This window comes from Notolepis coatsorum (genome assembly GCF_963971535.1).
Source record: "Notolepis coatsorum genome assembly, chromosome: 6".
NCBI lineage: Eukaryota > Metazoa > Chordata > Actinopteri > Aulopiformes > Paralepididae > Notolepis > Notolepis coatsorum.
Genome location: NC_140170.1, coordinates 150,973,997 through 150,998,326, shown reverse-complemented (window position 1 = coordinate 150,998,326; position 24,330 = coordinate 150,973,997). Strand labels below are relative to the sequence as shown.

Genomic DNA, 24,330 nt, shown 5'->3' with positions numbered 1-24,330 from the left:
GATATCATATCCGACATCACCGTACGTGTACACGTCTGTCAGCCTGTCTCATAACACACTTCCCTCGGTTTAGTCCATTTTTCCACATTTCATGGGGGTGTCCCATTACGTATATGGTTAATCGGGGCGGTTTTGGTATGCAAATACGTGAAAGTGTGCACAAGCCTTAGCGTAGAAGCAAGGTGATATTTATCATGTGTGATAAATCCCGTTTTTTTTGTGCGTGCACACATTCTAAATTCTGTGCTTACGTGTGGAAATAGAAAATTTTCTGAGGAAACTTGATAAATGAGGGCCCAGGGGGGCCCATTGCAAGTTGCTGTACTCTGTCGTCTACTCTAAGCCATCCTAGGTTGTCAAAGTGGGCAGGGGTGAGGTGGGTTCTAGGAGTAAGGTCAAGCAGTAGTCTGACCAGTTTGTTTTGTGATGTTTGTCATTTCGTTTTTAGCGCCTTTGAGGTGCTTTGGTGAAAGAATGAATGAAAACTTTATTTAACAGATTGCAGAATAGGTACAATACAGTACGGCTCAATACACACAATTGTTAAGGGGATGCAGACCTGAGAAAGACGTTTGTCTTGTTTCCATCAGGGTCCCCCATTTTCAATTCATATAGACATTTATGACATACACAACATACATGACATTTATGGCATAGGGACATATAGGTATTTAGTACTGATACATTTGTGACTTAAACGGTACCATGAGGTGGTACCATGAGGTGGTACCATGACGTGGTACCATGACGTGGTACCATGAGGTGCAAGCATAGTCGTAGTACCCTTGAATGAGTGCTCCTGCCAGAGTCTTCAGGGTATTCTTGTTTACCAGAGAGGAGATCCGGTACAAGAATCTAGTTCGTTGGTTGACTTTTTTTTATTATATTGGATGCCATTTTGTCACAGGAAAGATTTGCCTCTAGGATGGAACCTAGCGTGTAATTTCATCTTTCCTTGTGACAATATTGTCACCCACTGTAACTGAGAAGCTGTCGGTCTTGCTGAGTTTGTTATTTGAACTGAAGAGAATGGACTAATGTAATGTAATGATAGTTTGTTATCAGCGAGCCAGGTGCAGATTCTGCCGAGTTCAGAGCTGAGGGTTTTTTCAACCTGTAACTTGTTCTTGTCAGAGACCAGCAGGGCTGAGTCGTCCGCGAACAAGAACAAGTTGCAGTCACAAGCTGACGACATGTCATAATGCATACTGCACGGTGCACCTTATGTGAATATACCAATGATGACCAACCAAGGGATATGTTCTGTAAGGATAGGTTCTGTAAGGATAGGTTCTGTAGGGCAGGGCTATTCAACTAAATTGTTCAGGGGGCCACATTGTCAGAAACCCAAGGGGCCAGGGGCCGGACTGCCACGGCGCCTCCCCGTGCTATGAATATATGTACACTTGACACAACACGCAACCACATTTTCACAACTTTTATTTAAAGGGGAACTATTTTACTATTTCTTTCACTATTTGGGCACTTTTACACAATTCCTGTGGGTTTATGGAACACCTCTGTATTTTTTATTTTTTTTAATTCATTGTTTTGTATTTCTAATCAAGTACTCAAAAACAGCATTTTTCTACCTCAAGATCTTAAGCCGTTTTGAGCCTGGGCTCCAACCACAGTGGGAACTGTGTGGAAACTCAGCTGATTATCATGCAGCGGTGTCTCTCTGACATCACAAATCAGCACATTTTCAGATGACTCAGTTCAGTGAGGGTGAATATTGTGAGAGGAGAATTGGAAGAATGCGCCAATATGAGAATTAGAGACATAGATCATATTAATATAGGTCCACATAGCTAGGAAACAATGCTAAACACTGAAAAAGGCCATTTATAAGATAGTTCCCCTTTAACTACATTGCAAAAGTAGTATACTTTTCAAAAAAAGTGCTTCATTTATGTGCCACATCTGCAACATCTCCTGCAAAAAGTGCTTCATTTATGACTGTGCAACAACTGCAACATCTCCTCTTCAACATTTCAATATAAAAATAAAATAAAAAACAAACAAGTGCATGATGTGCATCTGAACATTCTAACATCAACACTTGAACAAAAAAACACATTTATAGTGCAGCTGAGCTTATGAAAAAGTGCTTCATGTCTGTGCAACAACAGCAAATCACAGCATCTTATTAGCACTTATTGTCCACTCTTAACTCTCAAACATCAGGGGGGTGGGGGGCAGACAGGCCTAGCCTACATACACACATCTAATGAGAGCGATTGCACTTCTTTGACTGGGCAATGGGCCATGGCAGAGAAAGAGGGTTCATAGGAAGTGAGGGCTACCCGCAAACAGTGATGCAAATGCTCATTTGTCAAGGAGGCACGTTGCTTGTTTTAATGGCATTCATGTGAGAGAAACTGGATTCACAGGTGTATGTTGAGCCAAACATTGTTAGCACAGATATTGCCAGCATTTTTATTTTGGGGAATGTCTTGACATGAATACACTTTATCCAAAATGTTGTGGTGGATTCATTCTCAAGTGCCTGCTTCAGAGCAGATGATGCTTGCATGTCAATTATTTCAAGTTGCAGGAGACCTTCATCAATGTGAAGTGATGCAAGGAACTCTTGTCCTTTTGTGGAAATAGCAGCTACATTGGCAAATGGGTTGCTCACAAAATGCATCAATTCTCTGGACATGTCAAATTCATCAAATCGACTTGCAAAGTTTTCCCTCAATTTATCAATGAAATCTGTCATTAATTGAGTGACTTTTGGCTCAATTGTGCGTGTTAACGTTGACATGAAAAGAAAAAAGTAAAAAATAATAAAATAAAAAATATTAAAAAAAAAAAAAAAAAATTTATTTTTTTATTATCATGTAATCTTTGGCGGGCCGGTTAGAATCATCCCGCGGGCCGGATCTGGCCCGCGGGCCGCCAGTTGAATAGCCCTGCTGTAGGGGATAGGTTCTGTAAGGGATATGTTCTGTAAGGATAGGTTCGGTAAGGATAGGTTCTGTAGGGTATAGGTTCTGTAAGGGATAGGTTCTGTGGATAGATTCTGTAAGAGGGATAGGTTCTGTAGGGGATAGGTTCTGTAAGGATAGGTTCTGTAAGGATAGGTTCTGTAAGAGGGATAGGTTCTGTAGGGGATAGGTTCTGTAAGGATAGGTTCTGTAAGGATAGGTTCTATAAGGGATAGGTTCTGTAAGGATAGGTTCTGTAAGGATAGGTTCTGTAAGGGATAGGTTCTATAAGGGATAGGTTCTGTAAGGGATAGGTTCTGTAAGGGATAGCATGCACGAAGCACTGAGATGGCGGGGAGCAAGGTTGACGTGAGGCCTACTCTGAGTTTCCACAGTCTAGTAGAGTCTACCACTACCTCCTCTTACCATCAGAGCTCATTTAGCTGATGCTTTTATCCAAAGCTTGTACAACAAGTCAGCAGGAAGGGTACACCTCTGGTGGCTAAAGGTACGTGGTATTGTTTGTCTAGCAGTGCTGAACTTGAGCACTTCACTCTGAGTGCATACTGTAGTAGTATAGACATATTAGCAGAGTAGTATGTAGTAGCATAGTATATAGTAGATAGTAATATAGACATAGTAGCATAGCACAGATTATGCACCGATATGATATATTATACTGCACAGATTACTAGTCTGAGATATTGGGCCAATACCAGGCTAAAGTAGGGCATCAGAACGAGAGAATTTCCCCTGTACTATAATCAAACACTAGGCGTCAGATGTAACATGTCAAATCAAAACAACTTGACTTTCTGCCTTTTATTTAGTTTTACATAGGATGTTACACCTCGCTTGTGTTTCCAAAATGGGTTACATATCGTTAAGATATACTTTTTTTGGTCTATATTAATGAAAAAAAGGGAATATACTATTAAGTCAGACTCATCACAAATATTTTATGAAATAGTTGAGAACATGAATCATGTATATATAAATGGTTCCTTGAACATGTGATTTTCTATAGCTATATCTCTCTGGATATCACAACCCCCCCCCCCCCGTATCATCAATGAAGAAGTGGTACTAGTGCATCCTACACTGTAAGAAAAAAAGCTGCAAGAAAACGGTAAATGTCTGGCAGCAACGGTTTCCAAATACTTACTGTCAAATTACAGTAAAATTAAATACATTTACAGATTACAACCTTTATTTAATGGTTAATATTTTGATAAAAGGTAATTTACTGTTTTTATATGGTATTATTTACACTTAAAGTAGAAAAACAAAGGTAATCTGTAAAATAATACAGTGAATTTCCTGTGATTTTTTTTTTTTTACAGTGTAAAAAAGTGTAAAAAGGAAACCCAGATAGGCCACCTGGCCAATATGCCAAGGGAATAACCACAGTCAGGTCAGAAACTGAACAGAGAAAACACGTAAAACCAGCTGGACAGGAACCTTGTCAGGTTCCGCATCACCTTCAAACTCCTGCTCCTCACCTACAAATCCCTCCATGCCCTCGCCCCCCGGTACCTGTCTGATCTCCTCCACCAGTACACTCCATCCCGGAACCTACGATCCTCTGATCTAGGTCTCCTCTCCATCCCTCGCACCAGGTTACGGACTTTTGGGGTTGGCGTCCCCTACCCTCTGGAACTCTCTCCCCCCCGAAATCCGCAACGCCCCAACCCTGGACACCTTCAAATCCGCTCTAAAAACACACCTCTTCACCAAGGCTTTCCCCATCAGTTAGTTTTAGATTAAATTAGGTCCATTATCCCCTACTTTCCCTCATCCCCTCTTCCCCCTCCCCCCCTACTTTCCTTGCCCTATTTTTTGTCCTGATTGTAAAGCGACCTTGGGTTCTATGAAAGGCGCTATATAAATTTGATTTATTATTATTATTATTATGAATGTTAGCCTCCATAAGGAGCTGTAGCTTGCTGCTGTTCAGGACTGGCCAGTGGCCAGGCTGAAGGAAGGCACTCTGCCATGGATCTACCGGAATGAAACATTCACTTGGGGAATATGAGGTTCTAATGGAATTAACAGCTAAGGGGTAGTCAGCTCAGGAGTTTTGTCATGGAATGTTGGGTTTTCCCAGGTTGGTCTCGCAGTCAGACGAGGGAACCCTGTTGGCTGAAATTGAATTTGATTAAAAGGATGGTTTCCCCCCAGGCTGCCTGCAGAGTGGATTACCTCTCTGTGCCACCCATTAAACCTACAGTAAGGCCATCCATTACATTTAGCTTCATTAAAAAGCAACTGAGCCGGACAACTCTCATCAAGCAGCCGTCTTACATTCTCCACCATCGCTTCCCCCTCTCTCCTGCCTATTTTCTGTGCAATTAAAAACCTTTGCAATTATCAGGAGTGTCAATAGTGTTATAATAGTGTAACAGGAGGGATTATATGACACTGCTAGGCAACTGTGGAGTTTATTTAATCATAATGTAGAGATGCTGCTGGCTCTGGTACGATCCAGATTACAGTCTGATAAAAACAAACAATCACCAAGAGTTCTTCTGTGTATCACACTTTGTGTATATTTCATTTCAAACCTTTATTTAAACTCGAAAAGCAACTGAGGTTGCCCTCATTTACAGTCACGTCGAGTGTACACAGAGTTAAGCAAAAGAAGCATATAAAATCACAGAGAATATAAAATCATAACAGTAAGACAAGTAAGGATAACAATCAATTAAAACACGTACAACTTGATTGACAAAGGTTGGCAATCAAGGTTTTAAACTCTGCAACAGAGGGGAGAATCTCAAGCTTTAAGGACTGTTGGAGTTCATTCCATGAGCTAGAGGGGCATCATAGCAAAATGCAGACATGCCCTGTTCCGAGCAAACTGGACCAGCCAATCACTAACGGGTTCCATAGGTACCAAAATTATGTAGTATAAGGAGGTAGCTTACCAATATAAGGGCCTTAAAAATTAACAAATACCAGTGTTTGCTGTGCCTCTCCATCAGAGAGGACCAACCAACCTTCTCCTAAAGGACACAGTGATGAGTGTGGTTACAGATTATGCTGTTATAGATATATGTGGTTATAGATGTGCTTACATCTATCATTAGTGATTAATCTGAGGGCAGAGTGAGTCCAAGAATTTAAGGGTTGAGGCCACAGCATGTCTATAAATTACATCACCATAGTCCAGGAATGATAAGAAAACTGCTTCGACAACTCTCTTCCTACTAATCAAATGAAAGCTAGTTCTGTTTCTGTATAGGAAGCCAATTTCCTGTTGCAACTTTGAGGCAAGGTTGTCCACATGGAATTCAAATGTAAATTCAAAATCAAGCCACACATCAAGATATTTATATTCAGTGACTCTCTCAATGCTAGAACCACTTATGGTAGATATGTGTAAACCATCATTATTCATTGTTTCTGGCTTAGAAAACAGCATACATTTAGTTTTACAAGCACTAAGAACCAATTTAAGTTTAATAAGAGCTTCCTGGAGGGTAATAAAGGACAGTTGTAAGCTCTCAATGGCCAATTGTACAGAGTCAGCAATACAATACACAACAGAGTACAGCAACTTGCAATGGGCCTGGTCTACAAGATACACTACGCGACCAAGGTACCCATGTACATGTCAAAATACTTCCCAAAGGTCAGTGAATACCACGATCACAACACCAGAGGGAGCTCCACAAATCATGTTAAACCCAGATTCGGCTCAAACAAGGGACTAAAAACGTTTCGCAAATTATGCCACATCAATGTGGAACGCCCTACCCAAAGCTGTAAAGGAATGTGAATCACTACCCACTTTCAAAAACACTCTCAAAGAACACCTACGGGAGACTGCAATTCGAAACTGGCCCCTACAAATGTCTTAACCCAGTTGTACAGTAAATTACCAAGTATGGCTTTGTCAGTATTCCAATGTACAGTGTACAGTGTCCCCCCCCCCACCCCAACCCCCCCCCCTCCAATGTACAGCCCCCACCCACCAACCCCACCTCCTCCAATGTACAGTTTCTACGTCAAATGTATATACACTCTTTTTCTGGACACTTTTTGTATCACAAACAGTACTGTATTTGCAAATCTGATATGTCATAAATGTATAGATGTAGCAGTACTGTCTATCTGTATGTCATGTATGACTGTCATATATGTTATGATGAATTGAAAATGGGGGACCCTGATGTAAACAAGACGAAAGTCTTTCTCTGGTCTGCATCCCCTTAACAATTGTATTGAGCTGTACTACTGTACTGTACCCATTCTGCAATCTGTTAAACTTTTCAATCAATCAATCAGTATCTGGGCTTGACAACCATTCAGCGAAGACACAATATCATTCATATAAATAGTGAAGAGGACAGGACCTAGAATTTAGTCATTAATAAAAGTTTTGATTGGGCATAACCTGACTTTACACACTGATATCTCCCTGATAGATAATCTTGGAACCAATCACATGCATTTCTATCCAAAACCAATAGCAGAACATTTTTTAAGAGTAAAGGTGATCGACTGTATCAAAAGCTTTTGACAGATCAATATAGTTATACTATAATATATTCAGCATAGTGTGGGAGGTGTCCCCTTTCCCCACAGACATACTTGTCTTCTATCGTCAAACAAGCCCCTTAAACAGGTTCCTCAGAGAGTAGAGGGGCTTTTGTCCCTTTGTCCCCAGCGAGTGCTGAGACAGTAGTAGTTCCATAGTAATGGCACAAGTGTCGTCACCCCGACCCATCACCCCAGCTCTCTGACATGGAGAACATGAACAAACAGTGAAGCCATTCCTGTGTTGTCAACATGTTATGTGGCTGAATCTAAACAAATCCCAACTCGATCAAAATTGTATCAGTCAATAGATTTTTCTATAGGCTCCAACAGAGAGAATTGTAATAGAGGATGTACAGTATTTAATACTCCGCTCCACTATATCCATTTATAAAACAGATTGATACTATCTGCACTTCATATCAGTTAGCTACATTTGGCAACACTAGAATATATCAATTCAAAAATAATAATAATGATAATAATAATTCTCATCCACTCTCTCAAATATGATAACATTTGAATGCAGAGCTGGTGAAGTTGATCTGGCAGCTCTCTGCTCTCCTCTATACATGACAACAGTGTAGCTTATATCACACTCTTTCTGCCATGATGGTGTCAGTCTGTTCTCATTCTCTACCTCCTTCAGTCTGTTCTCATTCTCTACCTCCTTCAGTCTGTTCTCATTCTGTTCTCATTCTCTACCTCCTTCAGTCTGTTCTCATTCTCTACCTCCTTCAGTCTGTTCTCAGTCTGTTCTCATTCTCTACCTCCTTCAGTCTGTTCTCATTCTCTACCTCCTTCAGTCTGTTCTCCTTCTCTACCTCCTTCAGTCTGTTCTCATTCTCTACCTCCTTCAGTCTGTTCTCATTCTCTACCTCCTTCAGTCTGTTCTCATTATCTACCTCCTTCAGTCTGTTCTCATTATCTACCTCCTTCAGTCTGTTCTCATTCTCTACCTCCTTCAGTTTGTTCTCATTCTGTTCTCCTTCTCTACCTCCTTCAGTCTGTTCTCATTCTGTTCTCCTTCTCTACCTCCTTCAGTCTGTTCTCATTCTGTTCTCCTTCTCTACCTCCTTCAGTCTGTTCTCATTCTCTACCTTCTTCAGTCTGTTCTCATTCTGTTCATTCTGTTCATTTGTGGGGCGGCTATGGCTCAGGGGTAGAGCGGGGCGTCCAATGATCGAAGGGTTGGTGGTTCGAATCCCGCTCAAGCCCATGTCCATCCCATTGCCGTTGTGTCCTTGGGCAAGACACTTAACCTACTTGCCTCGTATGAATGTGTATGCATGTGAATGAATGTTGGTGGTGGTCGGAGGGGCCGTAGGCGATGATTATTCGCCACGCTTCCGTGAGTCTGCCTCAGGGCAGCTCTGGCTGCAATTGTAGCTTACCACCACCGGTATGACTGTGTATGAACGAATAATGGACTCTGTGAAGCGCTCTGAGTCAGAGAAGAGCGCTATATAAAATCCAATCCATTATTATTATTATTATTGTTCTCCTTCTCTACCTCCTTCAGTCTGTTCTCATTCTCTACCTCCTTCAGTCTGTTCTCATTCTGTTCTCATTCTTTACCTCCTTCAGTCTGTTCTTATTCTGTTCTCCTTCTCTACCTCCTTCAGTCTGTTCTCATTCTCTACCTCCTTCAGTCTGTTCTCATTCTGTTCTCATTCTCGACCTCCTTCAGTCTGTTCTCAGTCTGTTCTCATTCTCTACCTCCTTCAGTCTGTTCTCATTCTCTACCTCCTTCATTCTGTTCTCATTCTCTACCTCCTTCAGTCTGTTCTCATTCTCTACCTCCTTCAGTCTGTTCTCATTCTCTACCTCCTTCAGTCTGTTCTCATTCTCTACCTCCTCCAGTCTGTTCTCATTCTGTTCTCATTCTCTACCTCCTTCAGTCTGTTCTCATTCTCTACCTCCTTCAGTCTGTTCTCATTCTGTTCTCCTTCTCTACCTCCTTCAGTCTGTTCTCATTCTCTACCTCCTTCAGTCTGTTCTCATTCTGTTCTCATTCTCTACCTCCTTCAGTCTGTTCTCATTCTCTACCTCCTTCAGTCTGTTCTCATTCTCTACCTCCTTCAGTCTGTTCTCATTCTCTACCTCCTTCAGTCTGTTCTCATTCTCTACCTCCTTCAGTCTGTTCTCATTCTCTACCTCCTTCAGTCTGTTCTCATTCTCTACCTCCTTCATTCTGTTCTCATTCTCTACCTCCTTCAGTCTGTTCTCATTCTCTACCTCCTTCAGTCTGTTCTCATTCTCTACCTCCTTCAGTCTGTTCTCATTCTCTACCTCCTTCAGTCTGTTCTCATTCTCTACCTCCTTCATTCTGTTCTCATTCTCTACCTCCTTCAGTCTGTTCTCATTATCTACCTCCTTCAGTCTGTTCTCATTCTGTTCTCCTTCTCTACCTCCTTCAGTCTGTTCTCATTCTGTTCTCCTTCTCTACCTCCTTCAGTCTGTTCTCATTCTGTTCTCCTTCTCTACCTCCTTCAGTCTGTTCTCATTCTCTACCCCCTTCAGTCTGTTCTCATTCTGTTCTCCTTCTCTACCTCCTTCAGTCTGTTCTCATTCTGTTCTCCTTCTCTACCTCCTTCAGTCTGTTCTCATTCTCTACCTCCTTCAGTCTGTTCTCATTCTCTACCTCCTTCAGTCTGTTCTCATTCTGTTCTCCTTCTCTACCTCCTTCAGTCTGTTCTCATTCTCTACCTCCTTCAGTCTGTTCTCATTCTCTACCTCCTTCATTCTGTTCTCATTCTCTACCTCCTTCAGTCTGTTCTCATTCTCTACCTCCTTCATTCTGTTCTCATTCTCTACCTCCTTCAGTCTGTTCTCATTCTCTACCTCCTTCAGTCTGTTCTCATTCTCTACCTCCTTCAGTCTGTTCTCATTCTCTACCTCCTTCAGTCTGTTCTCATTCTCTACCTCCTTCATTCTGTTCTCATTCTCTACCTCCTTCAGTCTGTTCTCATTCTCTACCTCCTTCAGTCTGTTCTCATTCTCTACCTCCTTCAGTCTGTTCTCATTCTCTACCTCCTTCAGTCTGTTCTCATTCTCGACCTCCTTCATTCTGTTCTCATTCTCTACCTCCTTCAGTCTGTTCTCATTCTCTACCTCCTTCAGTCTGTTCTCATTATCTACCTCCTTCAGTCTGTTCTCATTCTGTTCTCCTTCTCTACCTCCTTCAGTCTGTTCTCATTCTGTTCTCCTTCTCTACCTCCTTCAGTCTGTTCTCATTCTCTACCTCCTTCAGTCTGTTCTCATTCTCTACCTCCTTCAGTCTGTTCTCATTCTGTTCTCCTTCTCTACCTCCTTCAGTCTGTTCTCATTCTGTTCTCCTTCTCTACCTCCTTCAGTCTGTTCTCATTCTCTACCTCCTTCAGTCTGTTCTCATTCTCTACCTCCTTCAGTCTGTTCTCATTCTGTTCTCCTTCTCTACCTCCTTCAGTCTGTTCTCATTCTCTACCTCCTTCAGTCTGTTCTCATTCTCTACCTCCTTCATTCTGTTCTCATTCTCTACCTCATTCATTCTGTTCTCATTCTCTACCTCCTTCATTCTGTTCTCATTCTCTACCTCCTTCAGTCTGTTCTCATTCTCTACCTCCTTCAGTCTGTTCTCATTCTCTACCTCCTTCAGTCTGTTCTCATTCTCTACCTCCTTGTGACGTACATGGGTACGTGGGTTGGTCATTACCATTATTGCTGTATTTATGACACCATCTGAACATCAGGTTAGTATATGTAAATGTGTTATGTTTTGTATGTGATGTGTGTGTGTGTGTGCATGATAGCTAATGCTGTCTCTTTTTCTCTTCCTGTCAGGTGCCGCCCGTCCCTACACTGAAGAGTGCTGATTGCCTAATGAATGACAGCTGATGGCAATCAACTCGAGAGGGACGGGTGGACAAATACCTGACAGCACACACACGTCTGGGCGCCTCATTCTGTCAATTGCCAGTGACCAGAGTGGAGTGGGGTTGCCATTGTTTACCAACTGTTGTGTGGATTGATCTTGTGTTGGCTTTTGTTTCTACCAGGTTGTTGTTGCTACCAGGTAAGTGTATATATATATATATATATATATATATATATATATATATATATATATATATATATATATATATATATATATATATATATATATATATATATATATTGTGGCCTCTGTGCTCATTCTGTTCTCATTCTCTAACTCCTTCAGTCTGTTCTCATTCTGTTCTCATTCTCTACCTCCTTCAGTCTGTTCTCATTCTCTACCTCCTTCAGTCTGTTCTCATTCTCTACCTCCTTCAGTCTGTTCTCATTCTGTTCTCATTCTCTACCTCCTTCAGTCTGTTCTTATTCTCTACCTCCTTCAGTCTGTTCTCATTCTGTTCTCATTCTCTACCTCCTTCAGTCTGTTCTCATTCTCCAACTCCTTCAGTCTGTTCTCATTCTCCAACTCCTTCAGTCTGTTCTCATTCTCCAACTCCTTCAGTCTGTTCTCATTCTCTAACTCCTTCTGTTCTCATTCTGTTCTCATTCTCCAACTCCTTCAGTCTGTTCTCATTCTGTTCTCATTCTCCAACTCCTTCAGTCTGTTCTCATTCTCTAACTCCTTCTGTTCTCATTCTCTAACTCCGTAATCTCCCTGGTTCCTCTCCTCCCTCCTTGTCTTTCTTTGGGTTTGATACCATCGCTGCCTGCATGATCCAGCTGGATTACTGTAAGCTAGTAAATATCTGTGTTTGGTCTGGTGGTAACAGGTGACAGCTCCATGACCAGTGTGTGTGTGTGTGTGTGTGTGTGTGTGTGTGTGTGTGTGTGTGTGTGTGTGTGTGTGTAGACACGTCCAACTTTCCACGGTTCCAAGAATACAGTGTCATCCATCTCTCTCATCACACGTCCCAGTATACGGCAGGATGTCTGGGTAGGGTCACAGTTAGGGGTGGAACGGTATGCATTCAAACCGTACACCGTTCTGTATGACCTCCACGGTTTGGGGCATGTGTGTATTGTTCGGTTCAGGGGATGCGCAAAAAAACATACATGCACGCACACACACACCCAGAGACAGAGACGGAGTAACTAAGTTAGCCGCTAGCTAAGCTAACTACGTTAGCCGCTAACCGTGGAAACGCTCACAGCGAAGTGACTCCACAACACCAGTTCCATTAGTGGGGAAGGGGGGGGGGGGGGGGGGGGGAGTATATTGACGAGGCTTGACAACAGAGGTTCAAAGATAACTTCATATTTATTGGCTGTTCGTTTATATATTGCTTCATGCATCAGGCTTCTCGAGTAGGGTCCAGCTGCAGACCCGGAGTCAAATACTGTTGGCTATTTACCTCCTTGTGTGACGTCACTTTAAATACAGCTACCAAGATGTTCAAAAAGCAAAAGAGAGTCGAGTCGAGTAGGTAGTGGTACCATGTAGTGGAAAAGCGGCATAAGAGAATACTTCATAATGTTTCATGCAATTAAAAAGTAAATATATATATTATATAGTACACATGATTTATTTATTTTAAATAACAGTGTCTGGGTAGGGTCTGAGTATATGGCAGGGTGTCTGGGTAGGGTCTCAGTATGTGGCAGGGTGTCTGGGTAGGGTCTCAGTTAGGGCTGTCTTAAATACTTCGAAGCTTCGTTCGATGGCACAAGCTTCGAACATAAAAGAAAATCGAAGTTTAAAAAAAATATATATATATTTGTGTGTGTGTGTGTGTGTGTGTGTGTGTGTGTGTGTGTGTGTGTGTGTGTGTGTGTGTGTGTGTGTGTGTGTGTGTGTGTGTGTGTGTGTGTGTGTGTGTGTGTGTGTGTGTGTGTGCATGGGGCCATTGGGTGGGGCCGGGGGACAAATACACTGGAGGAAAGTAACCCAGCTCAGCACTGCCCAAATTATATCATCACTATTGCCTGTTTGAAGGATATCATCCTCAAACACATATACACCTACATGCCTTGTAGAATTCCACACATAAGAAAGAAAGATACTGGGATGAATAAACAAAATAGGAAATAAAATGTAGAAATGCATGCAATACATAAATAAATATGAATCTCCATATATGAAATAGAACATTTAGATAAGGTGCTACTGAGATGTTTTGGTGAGTTCTTTGTTTTTTTGTGGAAGTAGCCCTTCTTAAAAATGCATGAACATTCACTGATAATTGGTCTGTAGTGGAGTCTACAAGGTCTACATTGCCGGACCATGTAGAATCCGGACCTTGTAGACTGACATAATTCTGTGCATAGTTTAGTCTACACAGGCCATATTTCAAATAATCAAAATCTTACTTCATTCATCTTAAACATTCTTGATTTGGGGGATTGGTAGTTCCCATGAAATCTGAAGTTGTTCAAACGACAACAGCGATCCACCTTGAATTAAATCACACAGCCGAGTGAAACCTTGTTGGCTGCGTCACAGTCACGAAAGGGGCTACTTAATTCATTAATCCAATCCACTTTATTTATAGAGCACATTTAAAAACAACGAAGTTTACCAAAGTGCTGTACAAGTCCCACAACATAAGATAAAAAAAAAATCATTAAAAAAAAAAAAAAAATAATAATTTCGAATTAAAATCGAAGCTCGGCCCCGAAGCTTCGATTGCCAAAAAAAGCTTCGAAGGTCAGCCCGTAGTATATGGCAGGGTGCCTGGGTAGGGTCTCAGTATGTGGCAGGGTGTCTGGGTATGGTCTCAGTATGTGGCAGGGTGTCTGGGTACCGTGTATCCTTTCCGCAACGGAATTCGGTTTCCGGGTTCCTCTGATTGGCCGCGACCCCCACGTGACCCGCCCCCCTATCCACCGCTCTGCCGCTGCCGCGCGCGGGAGAGTGAGCGGCCGCGGACTCGCTCGCTTCCTCAATTTATACGCATGGAAGTATTGACTGAATGAATGAATGAATGAATGAATGAAAAAAAAACTTTATTTAACAGATTGCAGAATGGGTACAATACAGTATGGCTCAATACACACAATTGTTAAGGGGATGCAGACCTGAGAAAGACGTTTGTCTTGTTTACATCAGGGTTCCCCATTTTCAATTCATATAGAACGACTACGCCGTAACAAATCATTAAAAAAATATACCGTTAACTGGAATATGTTGTGCCTTTACACATATGTTGGATTATGTAATTGGTTTGTCATGACAAACAAATAAAAAAATCGCGATTTACCCGCTGGCTACAACAACACACAGTGACTGCATGTAGTCAGAGCCAGAGCTCTCGCCGCGGGCTGAGCTCTGGTGTCCGCTGGAGCAAGCCAGAGACAGCCGGCGATGCGATATTTTATTTGTTTGTCATGACAAACCAATTACATAATCCAACATATGTGTAAAGGCACAACATATTCCAGTTAACGGTATCCTTTTTTAATGATTTTTTTACGGCGCAATCAATACTTCCATGCATTCGGGACCTCCATGTTTTGGGGGTATTCATCAGACAAATCGGATGCGGGGATTCGGCTCCCATCAGTCGGGCAAGAACTGCGGGTTTTCAGCCTCTCTCCTGCCTCTGAGGAAGTGGCTACAACATCAACACACAGTGACTACATGCAGTCACTGTGTGTTGTTGTAGCCAGCTGGTAAATCGCGATTTTTTTATTTGTTTGTCATGACAAACCAATTACATAATCCAACATATGTGTAAAGGCACAACATATTCCAGTTAACTGTATATTTTTTTAATGATTTGTTACGGCGTAGTCGTTCTATATGAATTGAAAATGGGGGACCCTGATGTAAACAAGACAAACGTCTTTCTCAGGTCTGCATCCCCTTAACAATTGTGTGTATTGAGCCGTACTGTATTGTACCCATTCTGCAATCTGTTAAATAAAGTTTTCATTCATTCATTCATTCATTCATTCATTCATTCATTCATTCATTCAGTCAATACTTCCATGCGTATAAATTGAGCAAGCGAGCGAGTCCGTGGCCGCTCACTCTGCCGCGCACGGCAGCGGCAGAGCGGTGGATAGGGGGGCGGGTCACGTGGGGGTCGCGGCCAATCAGAGGAACCCGAAAACCGAATTCCGTCGCGGAAAGGATACACGCGTCTGGCGTAGGGTCTCAGTGTGTGGCAGGGTGTCTGGGTAGGTATGGTCTCAGTATGTGGCAGGGTGTCTGGGTAGGGTCTCAGTATGTGGCAGGGTGTCTGGGTAGGTATGGTCTCAGTGTGTGGCAGGGTGTCTGGGTAGGGTCTCAGTGTGTGGCAGGGTGTCTGGGTAGGGTCTCAGTGTGTGGCAGGGTGTCTGGGTAGGGTCTCAGTATGTGGCAGGGTGTCTGGGTAGGGTCTCAGTGTGTGGCAGGGTGTCTGGGTAGGGTCTCAGTGTGTGGCAGGGTGTCTGGGTAGGGTCTCAGTGTGTGGCAGGGTGTCTGGGTAGGGTCTCAGTGTGTGGCAGGGTGTCTGGGTAGGGTCTCAGTGTGTGGCAGGGTGTCTGGGTAGGGTCTCAGTATGTGGCAGGGTGTCTGGGTAGGTATGGTCTCAGTATGTGGCAGGGTGTCTGGGTAGGGTCTCAGTATGTGGCAGGGTGTCTGGGTAGGTATGGTCTCAGTGTGTGGCAGGGTGTCTGGGTAGGGTCTCAGTGTGTGGCAGGGTGTCTGGGTAGGGTCTCAGTGTGTGGCAGGGTGTCTGGGTAGGGTCTCAGTATGTGGCAGGGTGTCTGGGTAGGGTCTCAGTGTGTGGCAGGGTGTCTGGGTAGGGTCTCAGTGTGTGGCAGGGTGTCTGGGTAGGGTCTCAGTGTGTGGCAGGGTGTCTGGGTAGGGTCTCAGTATGTGGCAGGGTGTCTGGGTAGGTATGGTCTCAGTATGTGGCAGGGTGTCTGGGTAGGGTCTCAGTATGTGGCAGGGTGTCTGGGTAGGTATGGTCTCAGTATGTGGCAGGGTGTCTGGGTAGGGTCTCTCAGTGTGTGGCAGGGTGTCTGGGTAGGGTCTCAGTATGTGGCAGACTGGCAGGGTGTCTGGGTATGGTCTCAGTATGTGGCAGGGTGTCTGGTGAGCAGTAGGCATGCTGCATATGGGGCAGTGCCAGAGCGCCAGGCACCACCATGTAGGTCATATAATAGATCACGTTCAGCAGGTATTTGCTTACAGCCTAGATCTACACATATGTACATGTTATACTGTACGTGCTGAGCGCTCCTGTACACCATGTGCATGCATGCAGCGTGTGCATGTGAGAGACAGAAAGAGAGATCATCCAGAACATGGGAAGTTATATCAAGTATAGTAGTTATATCAAGTATAGTAGTAGGTATATCAAGTGTAGTAGTTATATCAAGTATAGTAGTAGGTATATCAAGTGTAGTAGTTATATCAAGTATAGTAGTAGGTATATCAAGTGTAGTAGTTAATATATCAAGTATAGTAGTAGGTATATCAAGTATAGTAGTTATATCATGTTTAGTAGTTATATCAAGTATATAGTTATATCAAGTGTATTAGTTATATCATGTGTAGTAGTTATACCATGTGTAGTAGTTATATCAAGTAAAGTATAGTAGTTATATCAAGTGTAGTAGTTATATCATGTGTAGTAGTTATATCATGTGTAGTAGTTATATCATGTGTAGTAGTTATATCATGTGTAGTAGTTATATCAAGTGTAGTAGTTATATCATGTGTAGTAGTTATATCAAGTGTATTAGTTATATCATGTGTAGTAGTTATATCAAGTGTAGTAGGCCTGCCTCTCATTATGTTGGTCACCTGTTACCATCAGACCATGAGCATCAATAGCCTATGTATAAACCAAACTTCATTTTTCCTGCACTGGTGTTTCATGCTGCTTTGACTATAAACATTCTGAGCTGAAAATACATGTATATGGCTTGTGAATTTTAGTAGATCATTAATTAACAATATTAAAACATTTGCCCATTGTTGTGTCATTGACTTGTTCTAGTGTTGGACTCCTTGATCTGACTCAACTATTCTCTTGCTCTTGATTACCAGACTGATTATTACACCATGCAGGTCTCCACCTAACATTAGTAGTGAACTATTACGGTATCACTAGAAGACAATCCCACAAGTTGAGAGAGAAAGAGAGAGAGATGGAGGGAGAGAGAGAGAGACACCTGTGAAGTTGAATTCACTCTGTCAATCAAGTCTCTAAGAGCCTTAACATAACAGAAGGGCTGCAGAACCTCTAATCAGCATATGTATGACAGACACACTCCCGGGTGTAGACTAGGCTATAGGGCCTAGGCTATGAGGCGCCGAATGGGACAAAAGCCTGTACCTTCAGGGTGTAGACTAGGCTATAAACCTACCTTCAGTGTGTAGACTAGGCTGTATAGACCTATCCTTCAGGGTGTGGAATGGGCTATATATAGACCTATGTGTAGACTATAGGATATAGACATACCTTCAGTGTTAAGACTAGGCTGTATAGACTATACCTTCAGAGTGTAGAGACTAGGCTATAAACCTACCTTCAGTGTGTAGACTAGGCTGTATACCTACCCTCAGTGTAGACTTGGCTATATAGTATAGACCTACCTTCAGTGTGTAGACTTCAATGGCTATAGACCTACCATCAGTGTGTAGACTTGGCCTACCTTCAGTGTGTAGACTTGGCTATAGACCTACCTTCAGTGTGTAGACTTGGCTATAGACCTACCATCAGTGTGTAGACTTGGCTATAGACCTACCTTCAGTGTGTAGACTTGGCTATAGACCTACCTTCAGTGTGTAGACTTGGCTATAGACCTACCTTCAGTGTGTAGACTTGGCTATAGACCTATCTTCCGTTTGTATACTAGGCTGTAGACCTACCCTCAGTGTGTAGACTTGGCTATAGACCTACCTTCAGTGTGTAGACTTCAATGGCTATAGACCTACCCTCAGTGTGTAGACTTGGCTATAGACCCTCAGTGTGTAGACTACACTGTAAAACATTTATGTTTTTTCAGGGGAAATTCACTGTATTATTTTACAGATTACTTTTGTTTTTCTACTTTAAGTGTAAATGCCATAAAGATACAGTAAATTATCTTTTATCTAAATATTAACCATTAAATAAAGGTTGTAATCTGTAAATGTATTTGATTTTACTGTAATTTGACAGTAAGTATTTGGCAACCATTGATGCCAGACATTTACCGTTTTCTTGCAGCTTTTTTTCTTACAGTGTAGGCTGTAGACCTCCCTACCTTCAGTGTGTAGACTTGGCTATAGACCTACCTTCAGTGCGCACTTCTCCCCAGTCTTCTTATTGAAGCACCCAAGAACTTTCCCGTTGATCCCAAAGCCCAGCACCTGACTGGAGATCTTATAATCGTCCGTCACTGCGCTGCGCTTGATCTCCAGCTTGGGGTAGACGGGCGGCATGGGGAAGTGTGGCGACTCGCTGTCCTCTCCGGCCGCTGCGCTGCCTTTGACGGTCAGAGCGGGCTGTGTTTCAGGCAGTACCGGGGAGTCTGTCTCCGGTTCAGCTTTAGGCGCTTCCAAAGGTTTCTCCTTGTCCGTTCCATTTTGTAGCATGGTCACACCGGCGATGCGCCCGTTAAGAGTTCCGCCAGAATAAAGGGGTTGATGAGTAATTCACCAAGTGAAGCGTCCCGACTCCCAACCAAATTAATCCTTGGCCGGCAGCGCTGTTGCGCGCTTGTCTAGCGGTCCTAGGACACTCTTCGCAATGCAATGCAATGGCTTCAAACAGCAACTACTTTCTAACGTGAAAATACAATGAAAGAACATCCAGTTATTTAGACTTTTTTTTCCCCTAGTTAACATAAAATAAATTACTGAATGACCGTATAATAATTAAACTATGAACGTCACAATTTGTTGAGCTCCAAATTAATATTTCAGCATATTCAAACAGAACAAAACAACCAAGGTACTGGTGGGCCTATTCCAATCAAGCATGTCTTCATTGGATCATATACGTGACTAAAGGGAGAACCGCCGAGTGACTTCAGTTCCCGTTGATCTAGATTCTATACGGTCTTTGGTCAGGATTCGTCACTTTCCAATGTCCTTTGCTTGCATATGGTCAGGCACACCAAGCGCGTGCATAAGCGCCACCCTCCTCTATAAAAACCTTATTTCTCAACTGGCCAGCTGTCTCTTAAAGGAGCAGCGCAGACGCAAGTGAATCTACCTCAGTTTACCTCAACATCAAACCTGGAGACAGATTATTTATGTGGACATTCATATGAAGATACACATAGAGAGGCTGTAGAGCAATGATTTAAAGAGCAGAGGAGGAGTGATTCTAAGCAGATTTAATAGCTAACACTGTACTGCATGGTTTATAGACACCAGTAGAAAGAGTTCCAAGTCTAGAAGAGTGCGCTCAGTAGAGAGCAAATCTCCGCCAGGCGATATATCTTTGTAATTTCTACAATGAATATTCTGTTAGATTGTGACTGTATTCTCAAGGTGTTTCTCTGGGTACATTGGTCATGGTATTGGCCTACTTTGGCAAATACCTGCCTTGAAAAATGCCTGCCTTCTATCAGAAATGCAAGCTGAGCCATCATCCTGCTTAGCTACACTATTTAAGCATTACATCACACGCACATGGTCGTTAGACCCCCCTAGGCATGCTCAAATTCTCATAATGCATAATGCGCGTGGTGTAATGTATTTTATACAATTGGCGCATTCATCCAACCTTATTGCTATACAATAAACACACATTAATTGAAGATTTATTGACAAAACCACCCGCAGAAAAAGTTGTTCCAAAAAAATTAAAATAAGAGAAGTTGCTTCCGTGTGGAAGCAGCTCGGAGGTGCGCTGTTTCAAGGCAAGAATGAAGTGAGCGTGTGTTATTGGTTTGATTGATTGATTGCTTGAAAATCTTATTACAGATAGACAGTACTTACATCTTTATACAATTGCAGAATTCATCCAACCTTATTGCTATACAATAAACACACATTAATTGAAGCATAATGGAGATTTATTCACAAAACCATCCACAGAAAAAGTAGGTTCAACTTCTCTCTTTTTTTTTTAACCTACTTTCTATAGAAGCATCTAAGAATGAAGTGAGCGTGTGTTATTGGAATGATTGATTGATTGATTGAACATTTTATTAATGTCCGCCTTGTTTCAAACTGGTTATGCTTTGGCCCTCTTTCGAAGTTGGTTATGCTTAGAGTTTGGAATTAGGGCTGGTCGTCTATCGCCCTGCTCTAAAGATAAACTAAGCATAACCGACTTCGAAAGAGGGCCTAAGCATAACCAGTTTGAAACAAGGTAGACATTAATAACATTTTCAATCAATCAATCAATCATTCCAATAACACACGCTCACTTCAGTGGCGGCCGGCCGATAGGGGGCGCTGGGGCGCCGCCCCCCCCTGATTGAGAGAGAGGAGAAGAAGAACTTGTGTTTTTTATTTTAGATATTTTGAAGCCCTAAAAATAAACGAAACATGTTTAAAATGAATAATAATTACTATTAAAATGCACAATAACGTTAATATAGTATATAAATCATTGTTTTGTGCATGCTATTCTTTCTCCCCCCTCGTTTGTGATTGACGTCACAGAAATCTACCTACCTCCAAACCTGAGCGCTAGTCCTTAACGCACGTTGACTCGGCGTCACTGCGCGCAAGCGGCCAATGTAAATTAATCATGTAAATACATTTAGCCTATCAAGGGTCATAAATATGATGTCTGGGGGCGCGGCTTTCTAACGCTCAAACAAAGCAAGCAGTCACGCACTCTGTGCGCCACTGTTGTCACTCAAACAGAAAATACTTGCTGTTTCGAGGAGTATTTTCATTTTCGATTTCACAGCATGCCCTCTAACAGTGAAGTGAGCGTGTGTTATTGGATTGATTGATTGCTTGAAAATACTATTAACAGTGAAATGATTGTCCTTTTGACGAATGGCAGACAGACTTCCCGCGATTTATATTTTGTTCCACAATGAGTCATGACCAACCAATTACATAATCCAACATTGTGTAAGCAACTAACACATTCCTTGTTTTTTAATGAGTCGTTAGGACGCTATCAACACATCCATTCGTAAAGATTATTGTCCGCCATCTTGGTTTCATTTCTAAAAACTCGAACTGGCGGAGTGATTGTAATTCGGTTGTGGGCGGGTTCTGGGATCATGAGCGTGTATTATGAGAAATAACCACGTCTAACTTGACTGTTTCAGCCAATCAAAATCAAGAAATGTGCATGCCATTGTATAAGCTGTTGTAACTAAGATATTCACCTATAATCACAACCCTGCTTAGCTATACACTATGCTGTTGTAACTAAGATATTCACCTATAATCACAACCCTGCTTAGCTTAACCTCTTAACAGGCGGGCACATTTTGCATAAAACGCCTGTCAATTGTATACCCAAAGTAATTAGCGATTGATACTTTATACTTATAGCACATGCAGGAGTCTGGTCTCTTTGAAAGGTAAGATTCTGAAGTTTCTTACACAATAAAAATCGCTTTGAGTTCTATTACGAGAAACAGAGGTTTGAACACACTGAAATTAAATATTTGCTTCTTACTTTTGTGTTGACTTGTCTCCAGATGCCTGTTTTTGGGTTCCTGCTGAGAGGTAGGAGCTGGAAAACATAATGGTTCCATAGCCTGAAGTCTTAGTCATACAGGTCCAAAGTTTATAAAAATCCCACAGAAAATGTGTTTTACAAAGGTTTTTGTAATGTGTGTACCGCAATAATTCAGCATGATTATCCAAAATGGCCATCCACAGCCATTCATTCAGATGCGCGAGTCAAAACAAAGAATTTCAAATTTCATTGGCTACAATGGTGGTCAATCATTTTCGCAATCAGCGGCGACTGGTCAGTTCAGGACCAGGCCAAACCAGACATGGTCACTCAGCCGATCGGCTTGTCAAATGACGCTCGTTGGATGTTTCGTCTTGTAACTCGAGGTTGGATGCACACAATAGGTAGAGTGTGGTGATGATCGAAAGGCGCAAAATTCAACTTTCCAACAATGTATTGGTTGATCTGCAAAAATACAGGGCTAGGCCGACAGACAAGGGCAAAGTGCTGCGAAGTGCACATGGGCGCACTGTTGTTGTAACTAAGAGATTCACCTATAATCACAACCCTGCCTGCTTAGCTACACTATGCTGTTGTAACTAAGAGATTCACCTATAATCACAACCCTGCTTAGCTACACTATGTTCTTGTAACTGTAGCCAGGATGGCACGGTGGTGTAGTGGTTAACACTTGTCACCTCACAGCTAGAAGGTCCTTGGTTTGATTCCCGTTTGGGGACCTGGTTGCCGTGTTGCCAGGTACCCAGGTGGGGTATCTCCCGGGCCTTTCTGTGTGGAGTTTGCATGTTCTCCCCGTGTTCGCAAGGGTTTCCCCTCCCAATAAGATAAATCCAATAGAAAAACATGCAGATCGCTACCGCTGTCGCGTCCCTGACTTGGCCATGCTCCCAGCTGCCCATGGGGAGAAGGACGATGGGATGGGTCAAGTGCAGAGAGACCTTTCATCGGCGACTCCATCTGTGGTGCATGTGTGTGTTAATCTGCATGACAATTAAAGACTTCTTCTAACTAAGAGATTCACCTATAATCACAACCCTGCTACACAATGTTATTGTAACTTAGAGATTCACCTATAATTGCAACCCTGCTTAGCTTAAACAATGTTGTTGTAACTAAGAGATTTGCTGAATAAATTATCATTTTAGTGCATAGATCACTTTTATACTAGATTTCACACAATAATTTCCTGGTTGATAATGATGGTGACCTAGTACTACGAGCCTGCGCCGGAGGAAGTGGCTGTCGGCGGCGAGAGAGGTCGGGCGGTCTTCGGGATCCAAGACGAGGTCCGGGAGCCACGGCTATCCCTGCCGGGCCGCTACGGAGGAGCACCGGAGGGGTGTCAGGAATTCATCACCCAGTGTTCACTCGTGTTCCAGCTGCAGCCACGCTCATTCCCCTCCGCCACTTCCCGGGTCGCATACATCATCACCCTCCTCACTGGCCGAGCGCTCTCCTGGGCTACGGCTGAATGGGAAGGTGGGTCGGTAATCTGCCACAATGTGGACGCCTTTACCGGGGAGTTGAGAAGGATCTTCGATACTTCCTGGGTAATCTCGATTTACAAGGCCGGGGTGCGGCTACTCGCCTGCCGGCAGGGCCTCCACACTGTAGCAGATTACGCCATTGATTTCAGAATCGTGGCTCGGGAGGCAGCTTGGCCTGAGGTCCCCTGTTGTGTCTTGTTTGTCCAGGGGCTCTCCGTTCGGATGAGGGATGAGCTCTCCGTTCGTGAGTTGCCGGAGAAGTTGGATAGCATTGTCAACATGGCGATCCGCATGGACAATCGGCACCGGGAGAGGGAACGTGAGCAAGGAACATCGGCGCAGGTACGTGTCCCTTCTTCTTCCGGTGTCGATATCTTTCCGCAATACACGAGTGAGCCACTGGGTGATGAACCCATGCAGCTTGGGGCGCTGTCGCTCTCGGACGAGGAGCGACGGCGGTTCATAGAAGAAAGACGCTGCTTCCGGTGTGGACGCACCGGCCATTGGTTCGGCAGCTGTCGGGCGTTGCCGGGAAAAGGAGGAGCCCGCTAGGTCCTGGGGAGGCGCTGGCAGGTGGGCTCAATTCCTCTGTTGCACAGGACACTCAAACTTTTTTTATTGTATCAGTAAGGTGTGGGAGCGACGTCAGGAGGACCAGGGCTTTGGTAGACTCAGGGGCGGCGGGAAATCTCATTCATGTTGGGTTGGTTGAGGAGTGGGGGATCCCGGTCGAGACGCTGGAGGTGCCCATTCCCGTTCAAGCCCTGGATGGACAGCCACTGGGTAGTGGAAGCATCACTCAGTGCACTGCTCTTCTGCACATTCAGGTGGCGGGTGGTGGGTGGGAGT

General features: G+C 43.2%; 1 protein-coding gene across 1 annotated transcript in view; it reads right to left on the bottom strand.

The window, feature by feature from the left end:
• The window catches only part of LOC311230361 (MAP kinase-activated protein kinase 2-like), a 65,720-nt gene extending 46,270 nt beyond the window's left edge, over positions 1 to 19,450 (bottom strand). Inside the window, 1 exon segment of the mRNA XM_084316630.1 lies at positions 18,664 to 19,450. Within this exon segment, the coding sequence (XP_084172756.1) occupies positions 18,664 to 18,963 (300 nt within the window). The 5' untranslated portion in view covers positions 18,964 to 19,450.
• Between the last annotated feature and the right edge of the window lie 4,880 nt (positions 19,451 to 24,330).